The sequence below is a fragment of the Diplotaxodon limnothrissa genome, linkage group LG14 (assembly GCF_057381915.1).
Source record: "Diplotaxodon limnothrissa isolate DT_005_m linkage group LG14, D_limnothrissa_male_GT1.1, whole genome shotgun sequence".
Taxonomy (NCBI): Eukaryota; Metazoa; Chordata; class Actinopteri; order Cichliformes; family Cichlidae; genus Diplotaxodon; species Diplotaxodon limnothrissa.
The window spans coordinates 1,499,923-1,519,404 of NC_140609.1; the positions used below are offsets into that span (position 1 = coordinate 1,499,923).

General features: G+C 43.2%; 1 protein-coding gene across 2 annotated transcripts in view; it reads left to right on the forward strand.

Annotated features, from left to right (window-relative positions):
* The window catches only part of sorl1 (sortilin-related receptor, L(DLR class) A repeats containing), a 92,660-nt gene that overhangs the window by 10,165 nt on the left and 63,013 nt on the right, over positions 1-19,482 (forward strand). For both annotated transcript variants that reach the window (XM_085370282.1, XM_085370283.1), the window contains exon 2: positions 13,272-13,388. In XM_085370282.1, coding sequence (XP_085226408.1) covers positions 13,272-13,388 — 117 coding nt within the window. The remainder of the gene's footprint in view (positions 1-13,271; positions 13,389-19,482) is intronic.

The following is a 19,482-nucleotide window of genomic DNA, read 5'->3' on the forward strand; positions in this document are numbered from 1 at the left end:
AAGCTGCAGTCACTGCAATTTCTTTCTCTAAGTCATCATAAATATAATTATCGCAAATGTCCTTGAAAGTTTTTGATTTTCATTGTGGATTTTAAGGCTACATTTTCCATCTCGAGTTGATTCAGACAGACGTTAAGCTGCTGGATCTCACACAGCACAAAAGGAATGTGCTTTGTCAAGCGATTTGTGGGTATTTTGAGCGTAGACAATTCAAAAACAACAATCGGGGACAATAACCACAGTTTTGATCTTTGAGACTTTGCTCTACACGACTGTTCTGTTTAAGAAGTTGGACAGATGTGCACAGAGAGACCAATAAATATGTCACACAACCCAACTGACGGGGCGCTCACTTTCTCACTTTAGACATCCCGTACATTTCAATGCCCCCACACCGCCCATGTCTTCAAACTGCACTAGTGTGTGACAAAAACGTGCATGGTGCATGTGAGCTGCCCGATCAGCTGGAGTTGGTTTTGCGTTTACAGCAGCATCGATCTCTCCACCCTGAAAGCAGTAGACGCGGTCCTCTGAGCAACAGCGCGCCTCTTTACGCTCTGCTCTGATGCTTGTGTGCTGATTCTGGTGCTCAAACCCTCTTTAAAATTCACCACACTGTCTCACTGTGAGCTGTCTGCACGCAGCCCACTGTGTGTGCATCTGCTCCGGTATGAAAACGACTTCATTGGTTTTTATCTGGTCGAGTTTGTAAAGCTGCTGTAAGACGTATCAAGCAGAGCCTTCTCGGTGTGGGCCAACTTGGGCCCATGTCTCAGTAGATCTTTGTAGCATTCATCATTTTCTATCGAGTGGCGGCATACCACACAGTAACAAGGATGTTCAACATTATCATTTGCCTGCCTTTCATTTGCTTTCATGCATTATTTTGGTGTGGAAGTTCTGGAACACCTTGCTTTGTGAGTCTGCAAAGAACTCGGAGGTCTGCAGTCACACTGGGAGGAGAACAGGGGCTCAGTTGTGTCTCGTCCCTGTTGCACTAAACCACCGGCCGGCCTGAGCATGGACACTGGACAGTCAGCTCGAGGTGAGAGTGCAGCGAGACTTCTCTGCCGGCCAGTCCTGCAGAGATGATGTCATTGTTTCAGTCGGGCTTCGTCGACTCTCTTGGCCACGCTGCCACCCCCTAACGCACACACACAGCTGAGCTGAGGAGTGGGGAGGGTGGAGAATGGGCTGAATGCCCGTGCATATCGTTGGTGCAATCCACTCCTTGGTACTACCAGACACTGAGCCGACCGCCTCCATCCTTCCAAAGAAATATGAAAGCACTAGAAGGGTGGGAAGCAAATGTGAGCGTTTAATAGAAATCTTTCATGTTTTTCCTTTCATGGTGGCGAGATACTTGGAGCAGTTAACACTTTGTTTTTGTGTGTGTGATTTCTTAATCCAAATTTTGACTGAAAAAATGAGGTATGTACAAGCACCACAAGAATATCAGTGCCATGCAGACTGCTTTCTGTCATAAAGCCCACTCGCGAGGCCCTGCGGTATTATAATTATATACTTCAGCATCCACTTTATGACAATAACTAACAGAGCGGCGGTCTCGTCCAGCTCCACCATGTTGAAGTGCAGCACTCGACCTGAGTATAGTGGCACAGGATGCTCTCCACTTGTTGTAGCTTCCGGTTAGTGCAGCTCTCGGTCCAGAGCTGCTGTCTCTATCCACGGTTCAAGACTGTGGAGCTGCACTCTGTCTAACAGTGGACGGGAGTCTTCTCCATCAGAGTCTTGATCGTCTGTCCAGGAGAAGCTCAGAATGTTCAGCTGCTGCTGAGCGTTTATGAGGAACAATGTTGATGATATCTTTTGTAGGACGGAAAAAAAAAAGCTGAAGTGAGTAACTGAACCTGATCTCCGTGTGAACTGCTTGTGTCTGATGGTGCTGTTCTGAGTACATTCCAGCTCCTGGAGCTTTTGTCAGGAATGTTGAAGATGGATTTCTTGGTGTAGGGTTGCAGAGTTATGTTCATGTATGAACATGGGTAAAACTGCACAGCGGCGTTCAAACAGGCAAAGGGATCAAGTTGAGCTGTGTCCTGTAGTCAGATGTTGGGTGGTAGAGCGCAGTCTATGCACGTGTCTGCATTTACCCAGGGAGCAGTCTTTACACTGGGTTACCTCTTTGTCTGGATCTTGTTTGATTTGAATGTTAATGTTTCACTCGGTGCTAATCCTGCTCTGCTGCTGTGTGTGTGTCCTGCTCCCAGTGACTCATGCATAAGCCTGGTTTGCTGTATTTCACCTCAGCCTGTATGAGGCTGACACGTCTCATACAAAGCACCAAACACTGCAACAGCATGTGCCACATGAACCATTTCTCCACCTGGATGATGTGATAAATAGACTGGTTTTTATATATAGTACACAATAGGGCAGGGCAATATGGACAAAACTATTTATCCCAATATATATTTGAAAATTTGCGATATAACTGACGCGAGACAAAAACAAAATACTTTATAACTCCACAACTTTATTAGTGCAAAAACCCATCAATTCTTTTTCACTTAAACAAGCAGCTGTTTTTTATGTACATTAAAGCTTTATAAAAATGTAACAGTGCAAATGCAAATTCATTGCTGACAGTTTAACCAAAAGGGATTTCCAACGGAAATGGGCTGACACATCCTGAGCATAACCATGTATAATATCCACACAAGTTAAAAAGAGGTGCTTTGCAACATTAAACTGCAGTGTGCAGTACGTATTTTTCGGACCATAAGGTGCACGGGATTATAAGGCACATTAAGCGAAACAAAGCAGTCAGATAAATCAAACTTTATTAAACTCATTCTTCTTGCTTCCTCCACTTCTGTACCATTGATTCATTAATGCTGTATTCTATCACAGCTGCTCTATTCCCATGTTGTTGCAGTATATTAATGACTAACCTCGTATTGTGGATGGATTATCTCAGTTGTTCTCCTGACTGAAGTTTGGTCCGTTTACAGCATCCTGCCATGCGATTGCATTTGTCCCTAACTATCAGGAACCTTAACGTTAACTTTTATAAGTGGAAAAGTGTTAGTGTTCGTCCTCCAGATTCACTGTTTATGTTATGCTAACATAGCTGTGTCGCTAGCGATCACGTAGCACATCATTATATACCAGCTAGCCCAACTTCAGTAACCCTACAAACGTCACTGCTGTTTAGTTTCCTGTCTTCATTTATGTTGGAAGTGATAGCAGAGCTGTACGTTTGATTTTTTTCAGAAATCTCTCCGTCAGAACATGCTATATCATGCTTAGGTAACTAGCAAAACTAGCGCGCTAACTTCCAGTAACTTCCTGCTAACTTCTAACTCCGTGAAATGTAATAAATTCTGTTTTCATGGATGCCTGGATGTTAAAATTAATTGTTACACCCGATAAAGCAGCAAAGCTGATGATTTTATTAAAGATGAAAGAATTTAGACAGATTTTAACTCTCAGTGATGCTGCAGTGTTCGTTTGACTTTGGGACTTGAAGCAGACGGAGTTTTGGACCCAGATTACTCCCAGATTTACGAGCATCTTAGTCCGACAAATAATAATAATGATAATAAAAATATTGGATTGGATTTATATAGCGCTTTTCGGGACCCCTCAAAGCGCTTTACAATACCACTATTCATTCACTCTCAAATTCACACACTGGTGAAGGCAGCTACAGTTGTAGCCACAGCTGCCCTGGGGCACACTGACATACAATACAGCAATAACAACGGCCGCTTGCATGTTCTACAAAAAAAATGTGCTTTGTTGTGTATCTGACGGACAAACACCAAACCAGTTCCACATCACTGAAGTTGCAGCGTTTTTACAAACCAGTTCTGGTTCATTTCTTTCACTCAACGATCCGCCTTTCTTATTCTCTGTTGCCGCCATGCTTTTTGGCCATGTGCGTATGAAAACAAAGGCACTGCACATGCGCGTTTTACTCATATTCTGTTGCGATATTTTATTTTCTTATTGTTGCCTAACATTGTATTGGTATTACAATGAATGATATGATATGGCCCAGCCCTACCGTGGAGCAATGACAGGAGGAGACTGGCCTAAAGGACAAAGTACATTTTTCCATCTTGCTGGCTGTGTGTGTTGTGTATGATGAAATGGCAGCAGGAGTGTGCTATGAAAGTCGGTGTGATGCTCGGGGCAATGTTCTGCTGCGTTCATGTGAACGTTCGACATGTAACCGGGAGTCGTAGTAAGTGTACTCCCTGATGGCCTCATTCAGCGGCGTGATGTGTGGCACACTGAACCAGGCCTCCTAATTCCCAGATTTCAGTGTGTTTAAGCACATTGAAAAACAGCTGCTGACACAAGTTTCAGTAACAGTGGCACATTTTTCTGTCTGCTGCCAGTACAGGTGTGTCAGGATACAGTGCTGCTTGTTTCCCTGCACTAACGACAGCACTCTGAAGCAGGCGGTCTGTTGAACCACTGTTTATGTATATATGTGTGGATAATGTAAAGAATGAATTTCAGCAGCAGCTGCAGTAAATCCAGGTTGTTCAGAGTATTGTGGAATATGAGGAAAACAAAGTTGGAGCCTTATGGGTGTCTGTGAGTGTTGTCACTTGAGTTGGATGATTTTGGGGCCTTATTTTAAAAAGTGACTGAGCTCAACAGACCTCTGGAGCGTGCTCATCATCTCTGCTAACCCACCCAAATCCTTGACATAACTGTGTGCAGGCAAATTGAATTGTTGGTAATGTAGGCATGAGTAAGAAGTGGTTCTGGAATAAATGAAGATGCATCTGGTTCTGCTTATTAAACACAGCTCTGGTAATAGTAGCGCAGTCTGATTCAAACGCTGGTTTGCGGTGTGAGTAAAGCGTTGCAGTGCTGATGTTAACCTGGTGCTTCATGCTGCAGGGTGAGTGACGGAGCCGCTCCGGTCTGTTAGCTCTCAGGGTTTCACCTTGGAGCGCTGGAGCTTGATGAGCAGCGAGAGCTCCTTCCCTTCTGCACGTTACGATGATTTGGTTTGCTGGTTTTACTGGATCCTGTTTCACAGAATGTGGAGGGTTAAATATGGAAAGCATCACGCATTGTCTGCGAAACACTGAGACGAGGAGCGCTGCAGTACAGTTCCCCTGATGGCTGCTTGCGACGCCCTCTCCTCTTCATCCCACAAAAAGTGGCCACATAACTGTCAGAAAGATTGATGGACGTGAGCATTTAAGGAGCTCCACGCTTCAGGACTGCCGGCCGTGTTGCAATGAGGAAGAAAAAGCAGGACAGGCAGTGAGTCGTGACATTTCACTGACCTTAGGGCGGCTTCATCAGTGTCCTAAATAACAACACAAAGATGGGATGTCTCTCTTCTGCTGTTACTAAGCTACAGCTTGCCCCCTTGTCAAAACTCTGAAGCAGTGCTGACGGTGTTTTTGTTTCCTGGACAGATACGAACTGGAACTGAGCAGGAGACTTACCATCAGCTGTTTCTGCACAATGTTCTGTAGGACAACAACATGACACAGACTATTCCTATGAAATATTACTGCTTTCTTTAAAAGGACAAAATCCTACAATTAAAAAAAATGTTAAAACTTAAGTCCACGGTAACCATGGTAACAGCAAGTGCTATTGAGTATGACAAACATCCAGTGAAGCTGTGGCGGTGGGTGGGGTAAAAGGTGGGTACTGAATAGGGCTGGGCCATATTATACCGTTCACGGTAATACCGGTATAATGTTAGGCAACGATAGGAAAATGAAATATCGCGATAGAATGGGAGTAAAACGCGCATGCGCAGTGCCTTTGTTTTCATACGCACATGGCCGATTGTTGAGTGAAACAGATGAACCAGAATTGGTTTGTAAAAATGGTGCAACTTCCGTGATGTGGAACTGGTTTGGTGTTTGTCCGTCAGATACACAACAAAGCACATTTTTTTGCAGAACATGCAAGCGGCCGTTGTTATTGTCGTATTTGTCGGACTAAGATGCTCTTAAATCTGGGAGTAATCTGGGTCCTAAACTCCGTATACTTCAGGTCAAACAACACTGCAGCATCACTGAGAGTTAAAAACTGTCTAAATTCTTTCATCTTTAATAAAACGATCAGCATTGCTGCCTTACCAGGTGTAACTATAAAGTTTAACTTCCAGGCATCCATGAAAACAAAAGTTATTACATTTAACGGAGTTAGAAGTTAGCAGGAAGCTAGCGGAAGTTAGCTCGCTAGTTTCGCTAGTTACCTAAGCATGATATAGCATGTTCTGACGGAGAGATTTCTGAAAAAAATCAAACGTACAGCTCTGCTATCACTTCCAACATAAATGAAGACAGGAAACTAAACAGCAGTGACGTTTGTAGGGTTACTGAAGTTGGGCTAGCTGGTATATAATGATGTGCTACGTGATCGCTAGCGACACAGCTATGTTAGCATAACATAAACAGTGAAGCTGGAGGACGAACACTAACACTTTTCCACTTATAAAAGTTAACGTGAAGGTTCTTCATGGTTAGAGACAAATGCAATCGCATGGCAGGATGCTGTAAACGGACCAAACTTCAGTCAGGAGAACAACTGAGATAATCCATCCACAATACGAGGTTAGTCATTTAATATACTGCAACAACATGGGAATAGAGCAGCTGCCAGAGAATTCAACATTAATGAATCAATGGTACAGAAGTGGAGGAATCAAGAAGAATGAGTTTAATAAAGTTTGATTTATCTGACTGCTTTGTTTCGCTTAATGTGCCTTATAATCCCGTGCACCTTATGGTCCGAAAAATGCGTACTGCACACTGCAGTTTAATGTTGCAAAGCACCTCTTTTTAACTTCAGTGGATATTATACATGGTTATGCTCAGGATATGTCAGCCCATTTCTACTGGAAATGCCTTTTGGTTAAACTTTCAGCAAGGAATTTGCATTTGCACTGTTACATTTTTATAAAGCTTTAATGTACATAAAAACCAGCTTGTTTAAGTGAAAATAAATGGAAGGTTGTCTTTTTGCGCTAGTAATGTTGTGGAGTTGTATTTTGTCTCGCATCAATTATATCGTCGGTTATATCGTTATCGCAAATTTTCAAATATATATCGTGATAAATATTTTTGGCCATATCGCCCTGCTCTAGTACTGAATATAAATCCTCTTCATTAGTGTTGCAGAAAGCTGGGGGAGTAAATCTGTGCGCCCCCACAGTCAGCAGAGCTACAGAGTGACCTGCAACAGTTATGACGACTCTTACCGCTAACCCCGAAAACTGACATGGGTCAGATTAAAAGCCAGGCTTTTATTTTGTGTAACCGTGGGAAACGGAGCTGCCCAATTAGCAATGTTCTTGTTGTGTAAAAAGTGCTTAAGTGTCAGCACTGAAGCCATAAGAGTTTTTAAAGCTTGCATGAAGTTCTCTCGAGACTGCAGCCCGCTCACCTGTAATCAGCCGGCTGGCAGCTCCACAACATTTTTGTAGCCTGGTGTAAATTGTTGGACTTCCTGTCGCAGAGTCAGATCAACGGGGATCTCCACCGTCTCAGCTGGAGGTAAACAATGCGGCTGTACATGCGGTGAAATGGCAGTGGGGGGCTCTGCGGAGGGATCGGCGTGTCTTAAAAAGCACTATAAAACATTTTACTGTGAGTTTCTGGGAACCCTCAAATATGCCTGTTGAAACCCTGATCTATCAGCAACAGGAAGCATGCGTGACGGGTCGTGTTACGGTCAGCTGAGCCTGAACCACAAAGCCTGATCTCTGCAGGGGTTCACCACCACTTCATGGAGCTTGGAACAAATATGCTGTGTTGCTGGGAGTTAGGGCTGCCACGATTAGTCGACTCGACACGATTACGTCGACTATCAAAATCGTCGACGACTGATTTAATAGTCGACGCGTCGTTTGAAGCTTTGTAAGATCACAAAAGACGCAGGAATAAGTAGCAGGATTTAAGAGTGTAATAACGGACTGAAACAGAAGATGGCAGCACTGCATGTACAAGGATGCCAGCTGCCGTTAAACCCCGAAGAAGAAGAAGAAGAAGCTCTGTCCCAGAATTCATAGCGCGGCCCAGTTCAGTTTCCAACAATGGTGGCAGCTAGTTAGTTTTAATATTACTCTTATTATTCTTTCTGGGTCACAAAATAAACGTTTAACATATTTTCTTTTTTTTCTTTTTTTTCTTTTTTTTTTTTTCGTTTAACATATTTTCAGGGCTAGGCTCACTAGAGCCGTGAAAACACCGGACTCCCGGCAAATCGTTTTCAAACCCACCCCCGTCTTTCGCTACTCAGGTTAAACATACATAAGTCACTTAGATAACTTAAAAATGTTGTTGTTTGGCTTTTTGTAGTATTTTATTTGTTGCTGAGTAAATCGGTTTGGCTGAGATTAAAGTTATAGTTTTTACACAGCTGAATAAACATCAAGCAGACAGCTGATTATCAGAAGTGTGAGATGCTCCAGAATTTACTCCGATGTCCTGTTATATTTTAGATAGCAAGGAGTTTATTAAACTTCACCGAAACAATCTGCAAATTTCATTAAAATTCAATAAACTATCATCTTGTCTTTACTTTTAGTTAGCACATACCTTAAACACTTCAAGCTGTAAGCTAATGATAGTTATATAGGAGCAGATGCTGCTGGTGCAATAAGCTGTACGTCCAATGGATGATGATCTGACTAGTCGACTATCAAAATATTAGGGGTGCAACGATACTCGTATCGATATTGAACCGTTCGATACAGTGCTTTCGGTTCGGTGCGCATATGTATCGAACAATACAAAATTTTAAATTTATTTGATCAACTTTCCTTCTGACGATGCTGTCTGTGTTGAGCGCTCAGTGGATCTGCACTCGACAGTGCAGCCTAGGCGGAGTAGTCGAACTCAGATTCACTGAGCGCAGGGCAAGCTAGCGAGACAGAACTTAGGCTCGTTGCAACATGGCAAATTGAACCTCCCCCACCCTCATTCAGATCTGGCGTTTGGAACTATTTTGGTTTTCATGTGACGTATGACCCTGAAGGTAAGCGCGTCATGGACTAAAGTAAAACAGTATGTTGGATGTGCCACGCAATGCTCAATTACATGGGTGGGAGCTAGTGTGTTAGCGCAGTTAGCTCGTTAACGTGTTGGCTGTCTAGCCCCATGCACGGGGCGATCAGGGGTAGCTCGTTAACGGAGATTTGCCGTGTTGTGGCGTTAACGTCATTTCAACGAGATTTACGCTGACAGCACTAGTGGGAACACAACGAATATGACTGCACATTTACTCCAACAGCATCCTCGTGCAAAGACAAGTGGAAGCAGACAAAAACAACAAGCATGCATGCTACAAACTTTACCCGAGTCATTTAGACAGCCGTTAGCACAGGATTCTCCTTATGGGGACCTGATATGTTTAATGTGCTGCTGAGAATATAGCCCAGAAGAAGTGGATAGTATAGCTTTTATTTTGAAAGAGACATTTCTCTGTAATAAACTCTCTTTTCCAAAGATGAGGGATTTCTCCATCAGATACAGGGCTCGCAAAATTTTTCCAGTCGGGCTACCAAAATCTATCTCTTCCCTGCCTGTCGGGCTATTGTAGGAAGGAAAAATATATGTCAATGCTTTTGCATTCTTTCGGAAATGTAGCTGGGTAATTATGTCATTGGCATCGGTGAGCCACTGTCAATATGTGACATATTGTAATTGCGTTTGAATTTGCGCTTGTTTTTTGCTTTCACTTTGCAATCGTGCGAACTGTGTATAGAGAGCAACAGCACTGATCTGTGAGTGATGATAATTTGTGCACCAATTCCTCTGACATCGTCTTATTAATCGTTAGCTTACTATGCAAACATGACAAGTGAAATCTCCTGCAGCTTAAACATGTGAGAGGTTGATCGCGCAGAGAATCGCTGAGCTTATGTGAGTGCGTGTGTAAAAGCAGCAGGATATATATTTCAGTTCTGCTGAGCCAAATAAGACAGGTCAGGGTGAAGAAGTGACAGCCAAAGAAAAGCTTACCACAAAATGCAAAAGTTATGACAAATCAGACTATAAGGCAAAAAGAAAGTGCAGCTTTATGGTTTCATGGACAAAAGAATTTCTGTGGCTGCAATATGACGAGCTAAATAACCAGGGCTGCACATAAGTGGTCCGCAGGTGCGCATTCGCTGTCAAAATAAAAAACGCGCACAAGATAAGAAGTTGCAACGCGTGTTTGCGTACAAAAGATTTTCAGGAGGAGGACAGACATTTGTTTAAAACTCTTAAAGATGTCGAAGAAGCTCCTTTAAGCAATTACTGTGAGGTTCCTCCACCTCCAAAGAAATGTCAGGAGTCCGAACCACAAAAGAAGCGCGTATTCTCGGAAAAGTAGTTGCAGGAGGTGAGCTGGCTTCAAACAAATGATGAACGCACAGAGATGTGGTGTGGAATGTGCCGTGAAAATTTAATAAATGACCAATTAAAAAGGCATGAACATTTTTTTTTGTATCGAAAAAATATCGAACCGTGACACCAAAGTATCGAACTGAACCGAACCGTGAATTTTGTGTATCGTTGCACCCCTACAAAATAATCGTTTGTGGTGTATACGGTACACATGTTGTTGTCGTTGTGGTGCGTGCGACATGTGCAGTGGAGCTGCACAGCAGTAATCACCCATGGCGGGACCACCCGTACTGCTGAAGGTCTTCCTGCAATTTGCTGCAACCTGACAGACAATATTTATCTCTGGACTCATCGCTGCTCTCTGGATTCATGTGTCCGTCCCGAGAGCCCCTTCACCCCCTCACAGGGACCAGCGATGCCAAAAATACAGAGATTTATCGCTGCAACACCTCGGCTCCAGACACGGCCCAGACTTTTACCTGAGGGAGGCACGCTGAAGAAGACGGAGAGGAGGAGGAGATGACTAAAGCGGGTCTCAGTGAAGTTGACTGTGCCGCAGCGCCTCATAGTTGTCCCTTTGTTGGACCTTACATCAGGAAAAGGTTACATTTGTGTCTTGCTGGCGACAGACAGTCTAGCTCTCCAGGACATCTGTTCTGGTGTTTTCTGGTTAAATTATGCTAAAGAACAAATCTATCCTCGTACATCCTGCCTTTCGAGGCCGCCCCCTTAACTGCACAGCGAGCCTTGTTGCTGCAGCACTCTATAGATTTTTTAGACCGCTGTAGGTGGAGATATTAGCATCGCTGCGTTTGGCAGAATGCCGTCCAACACTGGCACAAACGTGCGAATATTAACAGCACGTGAGGCGTGGCAGTGCGGGCTGCACTGCCAGCAGTCGCTCTTTACTGCTGAAAAGTCTCAGGCTGAATATCTCATTAGGCCCGAGTCCTTTGTGCAGTCATAATTTTACCTTTTTGGCATCGTCGTCCTCACCGTTGTTACGGCGGTGGCAGCAGACTGGGTGGAGGGTTGTGTCTGATCACAGCTGACAGCGATACTTGTTGTTTGCTCCTCACTGAGAACTGCTAGAAAAATGCAGGGAAAGGCCTTTGAAGCAAAAAGGAGCCCTTCAGGCAGCCGGGCCCTTCTTAACATTATCAATAAAAGATGAGAAGAGGAAAGCAGAGAGAGCCAGCGACAAAGAAAGAGATGAAATCGCCTGGTTTTTTTATCATTGATCCAGGCGCCACGTGAGGTGCACCGAAGGAGATGGAGTTTGTGTTAAAGCAAGTTATTGGTCGGTCCTGTGCAGACGCACTGCTGGAGCACGATCAGCCAGATGTTTACGGAGTAAAAGAAAAGCGTGCTTTGCTCTGTGCTGCAGCTCCGTCCTCTGTGCCACGCTGCCGCAACGTCTTCCAAGAAACCGTTCAGACACGCCGTCTCGCTGGGTGTCCTTTCAGCACCACGAACAGGCCCTCTGCACTTGATTTTAAACGTGCTTCCACATACACCGTCCTGCTGTCCACAGATTGTGATGGATGGTTGTGCTCAAGCCCAAAGCGCCTTACTTTGAGATCCACGGACAGAGAGGATGAAAAATCACGAGTAGCTTCACTGTCCTGACACTGACTCGCAGAGCAGAACTTCAGGCGTGTCCTGAAGGTTGTGACGTGCACCTCTGGACTGACTGTCCTTAGGACGGTGGTCCTGCACCTGTGTGACCACAGACAAAAACTTTGTTCCTTCTTCAAACACGGTGGCAGCAGACACGACGACAGACCGTCGTCCTGCTACGAGGTTATTAAAAGAAACAATTGCAAAAACCTCCCAAAACACCCAGTGGAAGCTAGACTGGTTAAACTGGTGGAATCTGAATCTGCTTTGTGGTTGCGTGTTGCTCCGGGGCGGGGCTTCCCCCCTGTTGCTTCTCTTGTGTCCTTTTCATCTGCAGCTGCAGTTTGCTCTGCTGTCAGTTGAACAGCAGAACAGCTGGTGTGCTGATGATGACTGCTAGAGATGCAGATCAATGTCAGGAGTGGCCAAAATACATTTTTGGAAACTGACTCTTTGTTAAATACAAATAAATACATATAAACAAACGGAGACTATCAGCCCGGTGACTCCCGTTAAATGACACATGGGCCAGTTTTTCCCATGAAATATTGACTTGTGCTACTTTGATGTTGTTGCTAAATAAATCATTCAGATTGTGCACAGCGTATCTGGATTCACAGATTAAATGTGATTTGTCTCATTTTTGGAAATGTTCTGACAGACGCGGGCTCAACAGCCTGGGGTTATCTCAGGTCACGGCCTGGTTTGTTTGAATTCCTTACCGAGTTGTCATAAAACTGGGAAGCGGCTTCAGATCTGTGAGCTCCGTTGATCCTTATCTTTTTGCATCGTTTGACAGTCCAGCCGCCGAAGACAGAAAGTCGGTGTGAGGAGTCAGAGACGTGAGTTTGTGCCTGGCTTTGATTCAGCGCCTCAGATTCAAACCATATGCTGGCCTGCAGAAATGTCTGCATCCATCTTTGTGACTGTCAGCAGATCAGGATACTGTGTTAAACTCATCCGTCTCCTTGAGTGTCACGTGTCCACAGGGATAAAAACAATGGTGTTCTCACCAGCCTATGCAAATGGGTACCCTAAAGTAAGACTACAGCTTTCCCGAGCCTTTATGGGGCCTTAAGCATTTTTTTTGTTTCTAATATTCAAAGAAATTTTAATATCAGACAAAGAGAACTTCAGTAAATTTTTAAATGATTATTTTACTTATTAAAGAGAAAAAGCCTCCAAACCGACCTTCAGTACCGTCACAGCTCTGTGTCCGTGTCATCGCTGGATATTTCAGCCCATTTAAATTTCAGATTGGAAAGGTTTCCTTGCACCTTATGTTCACTTTTTTTTCTGCAGGCCAACCTGAATGACTCTCACAACCAGATGGTCGTCCACTGGGCAGGAGAGAAGAGTAATGTCATTGTAGCCTTGGCTCGAGACAGTGCAGGAACCACTGGGTCCAAAACCAGCTCGGTGAGTACGCCTGAAAACATCCATGCATGTAACATGTAGGGTAGGAAACCTGGGAATACTAAAACCAGAAGGCCCAGGATTATTTCCAGTAGGCTCATACAGTGTTCAGGTTAGTCTCAGGCCTGGTTTTCCAGTTAAATCCCAGTCTGTAAACTGTCTGTGTAAATTAGCAGCGTAGCAGAAGGTTTGTGTTCACACTTGTTTAACATGTTTCTCATGATGGTACAAGTGTTGAGCTACACATTAATCGGTCCCATCTGCTACCTCAACACACACACACACACACACACACACACACACACACACACACACACACACACACACACACACACACACACAGAAAAGAAACTGAAAGCCTCAAACACAGCCATTAAACAGCACGCCGCTTCTGTTTCCACTTCCTGGGATGACTGAGCACTTTCAGACGGAGAGCTGAGGGGAATACTGCTTTTCCTTCGATTGGGAAGTTTGTTTTGTCTCATTATGGGATGGATGTTGTTCTGTATTCCTCAGAAAGATTTATCTCATCATGCCAGTCCTTAACAGTGACCATGTTGGGCAGAACCATCAACCTTAAATAGCTGGTTGGAATAACGACCGATGCAGTTATTACTCAAACACCTTCATGCTGACCTGCAGTCTAAGCTAGCTAAACTGCTGATAGACAGTTAGGACCTCAGCATTGAATATTTCCTCCACGCTCACTACTTACCAAGCACAGCTGTGTGAGGGTAATGGCCACTGACCAGACATTACTGTGGTTACGAGTATTTGTGTCCGTGTGCTGTCAGAGCCAGAGCGAAATATAAATAATAGTTTTAAAAAATAGTCTCAAAAGGATTTTTTCCCCAGTGATTGCAAAGTGTCTAAAGCCAAAATTGTAAATCAGAATCAGAATCAGAATCAGAATACTTTATTCTGATTCTGATTCTGATTCTGGTAGCACAGCTTTATAGATTATTGGCTGTTATTTATTAAAAATGTGTTTACAGTTTTTTACAGCCACTAGGACACATTTCTCAATACTTAGGTCACTTTTGCAAAACTCTTCACACAATCCTCCTAACTGACCTTCAGCTTGGCAAAGCAGTTCATTTCACATTCAAAATGCACTACAACTACCAAAACACTTCATTCAGGTCTCAAATAAACTCATTCTTCCAGAACACTAGCAAAGGTTGACAGCCGACAAACACACTTTGTCACCCACAAAACAATGACCTAAAAACACTAACAACATGTAGCATTACACAGTGTTTTCTTGTGTAAAACAAGGACACATCTCTGTTTATAATTTCAATATATGTTACTGGAATGAATCAGACATCATGCAGAATTCGTTAATATTTGTTTATGTATTTTTTTATTTTTTTGCACTAAGTAATCCCAAAATACAAGAATTTGTATACACACCATCCACTGATACACATACAATAGTAATGCTAATCTACTCGGTCTCCTCCATTTGGCCACAGGTTCTCATCCACATCACATCTTATGTCATCTAGGGCAACACACCTAGGAAAGAATCTTCTGGCTGCCAGAATTGAAGGAGTTGAACAATTGAAGGAGTAACACCTGTGTAGATGTTCATCTACAATGAGAATAAGCTGTGGCTGGTTAAACTGCATCTTTAGATTTAAAATATGTTTCAATAAAATATTGCTGTTGGATTTTGCTGTCTTTTCAAGTCTTGCATTGTGTTATTGTTTTGGCCATGAGTTTAACAGTTTTGAAAACAGTATGTAAGCACATGCAAAATGTCCTGTACGTACAAAGATTTTTGGCAGTTGTTGTGTCTGAGTGAGAAGATAATTCATGAAATTTGAGAGATGTAGTCATTGAATGCATTTTGTGCCAAAACAATGATAACTGGTCCTCAGTTTAGCCCACATAGACTTCTGTTGTGCTCACTGTGTGAGGAGTTTTGCAAATGTGACCTAAGTATTGAGACATGTGTCCTAGCGTCTGTAAAAAACTGTAATTTCCATTATTCTCTGAAATTGCTCGAAATGCATACGTGAGGTCGTGTTTTGAATTCAGCTTGTTTTTATGTCACTGCAGTTCCACTTGTGTTCTGGTGAAAGTGAAAGGAAACACACACAATCCAAATAAACGTCTTTTTGTTGAAATCCAGAAAAGCTGACTCTCACAAATACACAGTCTGGTTTCTGAAGACGCTGAAATGATTCAGGCTTCAAAGTCACTGTCAGAGTTAATAAAGATAAACCGATGAACTGCAAAGCTCTCTTATTTCAGTAGATATTATGTTAGGAGCGTTAGCGTGTGTGCACAGGCAGCATGGAGGCAACCAGACTGTTAAAAGACAGATTCTGTCATCTCTCCATCAACTCAGGGATTTAATATGGTAGTGTTACATATGGGACATGGGACCTTTGACCTCTTGCTGTGGCCAAACACAAGCTCACGTTGTGGTTACAGCGGAGGCGTTGGTCCCCTCATCTTTCATGAATTCAAGTTTAGTTGCGTGTGACTGAAGGTCGTACATCAGTTTAACACGTTTGCTTTGAAGTGTCTGGGGCATGTGTGCAAAGTGCAGACAGAGTTTCGCACCTTTAGACTTCCTTTCACATGTATGCTGAGTTTTCTACAAGGAGATGCTACGAGTCTGCATTCAGTTCGTCTTCGTCACACGTCACCATTTACAAACACTGAAAGGCTCTGCAGCCAACCAGTCACACTTGTCCTTTATAGATGCCACAGAGTTTTTATTTGGGGCATAAAGCCTTAAATGAAAATGAACATTTTTTTAATTATGGCCTATCTCACACACCGACAAGCACAGGGTGTTGTGTTTAAGGACATGTGGTAGATATTTTCTTATTTTTGGTTTTCTTGTTTCTCTGAAAAAGGCTGACATCCATGCCACAGTTAGTTTGCTTTTACCATCTTTCACCATCGAAGTGTCTATAAAGTAACATCTTTTTGTAGGTATTCAGTAGGGGTGCAACGATACACAAAATTCACGGTTCGGTTCGATACTTTGGTGTCACGGTTCGATATTTTTTCGATACAAAAAAAATGTTCATGCCTTTTTAATTTGTCATTTATTAAAATTATAAATATAGATTTTAACTCAAAAGTACAGTTTTTAAATTTAACCCTAACCCTTGTGCGTGTTTTTTATTTTGACAGCGAATGCGCACCTGCGGACCACTTATGTGCAGCCCTGGTTATTTAGCTCGTCATATTGCAGCCACAGAAATTCTTTTGTCCATGAAACCATAAAGCTGCACTTTCTTTTTGCCTTATAGTCTGATTTGTCATAACTTCTCCGTTTTGTGGTAAGCTTTTCTTTGGCTGTCACTTCTTCACCCCGACCTGTCTTATTTGGCTCAGCAGAACTGAAATATATATCCTGCTGCTTTTACACACGCACTCACATAAGCTCAGCGATTCTCTGCGCGATCAACCTCTCACATGTTTAAGCTGCGGGAGATTTCACTTGTCATGTTTGCATAGTAAGCTAACGATTAATAAGACGATGTCAGAGGAATTGGTGCACAAATTATCATCACTCACAGATCAGTGCTGTCGCTCTCTATACACAGTTCGCACGATTGCAAAGTGAAAGCAAAAAACAAGCGCAAATTCAAACGCGATTTCAATATGTCACATATTGACAGTGGCTCACCGATGCCAATGACATAATTACCCAGCTACATTTCCGAAAGAATGCAAAAGCATTGACATATATTTTTCCTTCCTACAATAGCCCGACGGGCAGGGCAGAGATAGATTTTGGTAGCCCGACTGGAAAAATCGCTAGCCCCGGGACGTCGGGCTAGCGATATTGCGAGCCCTGTATCTGATTGAGGAATCACTCATCTTTGGAAAAGAGAGTTTATTACAGAGAAATGGCTCTTTCCAAAATAAAAGCTATACTATCCGCTTCTTCTGGGCTATATTCTCAGCAGCATATTAAACATATCAGGTTCCCATAAGGAGAATCCTGTGCTAACGGCTGTCTAAATGACTCGGGTAAAGTTTGTAGCATGCTTGTTGTTTTTGTCTTTGCACTAGGATGATGTCGGCGTAAATGTGCAGTCATATTCGTTGTGTTCCCACTAGTGCTTTCAGGTTAACCTCGTTAAAATGACCTTAACGCCACAACACGGCAAATCTCCGTTAACGAGCTACCCCTGATAGCCCTGTGCGTGGGGCTAGACGGCCAACACGTTAACGAGCTAACTGCGCTAACACGCTAGTTCCCACCCATGTAATTGAGCATTGCATGGCACATCCAACATACTGTTTTACTTTAGTCCATGACTCGCTTACCTTCAGGGTCATACGTCACATGAAAACCAAAATAGTTCCAAACGCCAGATCTGAATGAGGGTGGGGGAGGTTCAATTTGCCATGTTGCAAGGAGAGCTTAACTTGCCCTGCGCTCTTCCTTCTGACTATGCTGTCTGTGTTGAGTGCTCAGTGGATCTGCGCTCGACAGTGCAGCCTAGGCGGAGTAGTCGAACGCAGATTCACTGAGCGCTCCACACAGACAGCATCGTCAGAAGGAAAGTTGATAAAATAAATTACAAATGTTGTATTGTTCGATACATATGCGTACCGAACCGAAAGCACTGTATCGAACGGTTCAATATCGATACGAATATCGTTGCACCCCTAGTATTCAGTCATTAATCAACCCCTTCATCCTCTCGAACACACAGCAGGCGCAGAAATTTGTCTTCCTTGAAACTGTGGATCACCAAGGTTACGTTCACACTGCAGGCGAAAGCGCATCAAATCCGACTTTTTTGACCCTGTGCGACTCATATCCGATCATGGTATGACAGTGTGAATGGCACAAATCCGATCTGGGTCACTTTCGTATGTGGTGCTGAATCCGATACATATCTGATGTTTTAGAAAGCGACTGCTGTTTGATGGTCATGTCGCATTAAATCCGTCTTTTACGTCACTGACACAAGACAGACGCCAATTATCAGCGCCGGAGAAGACATCGCGAACGCTTCCTGGCCATCCAGTGAAACTGTTGGGAAGACAACGTTGGAGAAACGTGAACATTTTATTTGTAAATGTATAATCTGCAGATTCTGACAGAAATCTGCAACTATCCTTTGAAGCAGCGCTCCTCTAAAACAGCAATAAGGATCCTTATTAGGCCAAATGTAAATAACAAAATAACTTTATAACTTAAAGCAAAATTGGGAAACGTAAACAAGTCTTTATATTAAGGCCATCAGTCAAACAATACTGTTTGGTCTGGGTCTAAACTAGGGGTGGGCGGTATAAACGGTTTACGGTAGAAACGATATAAATTTGGCCAACGGTAGAGATCTTTACTATACCGCTCTACCACGATAGCGCATGTTGATGGTGTCATCAAGCTGCTCCTGTTTTGGTCGAAAGCCTCGCAGCGGCTGCAAACAACATCATCTGCAAATTATGGCCGGCGACAGCGAAGAGACGAAGCACTTTTGGAAGATGAGGAAAGCCAAAAACTGCGCTTCCTCCACTTCTGTACCATTGATTCTTTAATGCTGAATTCTATCACAGCTGCTCTATTCCCATGTTGTTGCAGTATATTAATGACTAACCTCGTATTGTGGATGGATTATCTCAGTTGTTCTCCTGACTGAAGTTTGGTCCGTTTACAGCATCCTGCTATGCGATTGCATTTGTCCCTAACCATCAGGAACCTTCACGTTAACTTTTATCGAGTGGAAAAAAGTTAGCGTTCATCCTTCAACTTCACTGTGCTAATGTTATGCTAACGTAGCTGTTTTGCTAGCAATCATGTAGCACATCATTGTTTACCAGCTAGTCCAACTTCAGTAACCCTACAAACATCACTGCTGTTTAGCTTCTGTCTTCATCTATGTTGGAAGTGATAGCAGAGCTGTACGTTTGAATTTTTCAGAAATCTCTCAGTCAGAACATGCTATATCATGCTTAGGTGGAAACTAGTGAGCTAACTTCCTGCTAACCGCTAACTTCCTCTAACTGTGTTAAATTTAATAAATTCTGTTTTCATGGATGCCTGGATGCTAAACTTAATTGTTACACCTGGTAAAGCAGCACTGCTGATCGTTTTATTAAAGATTAA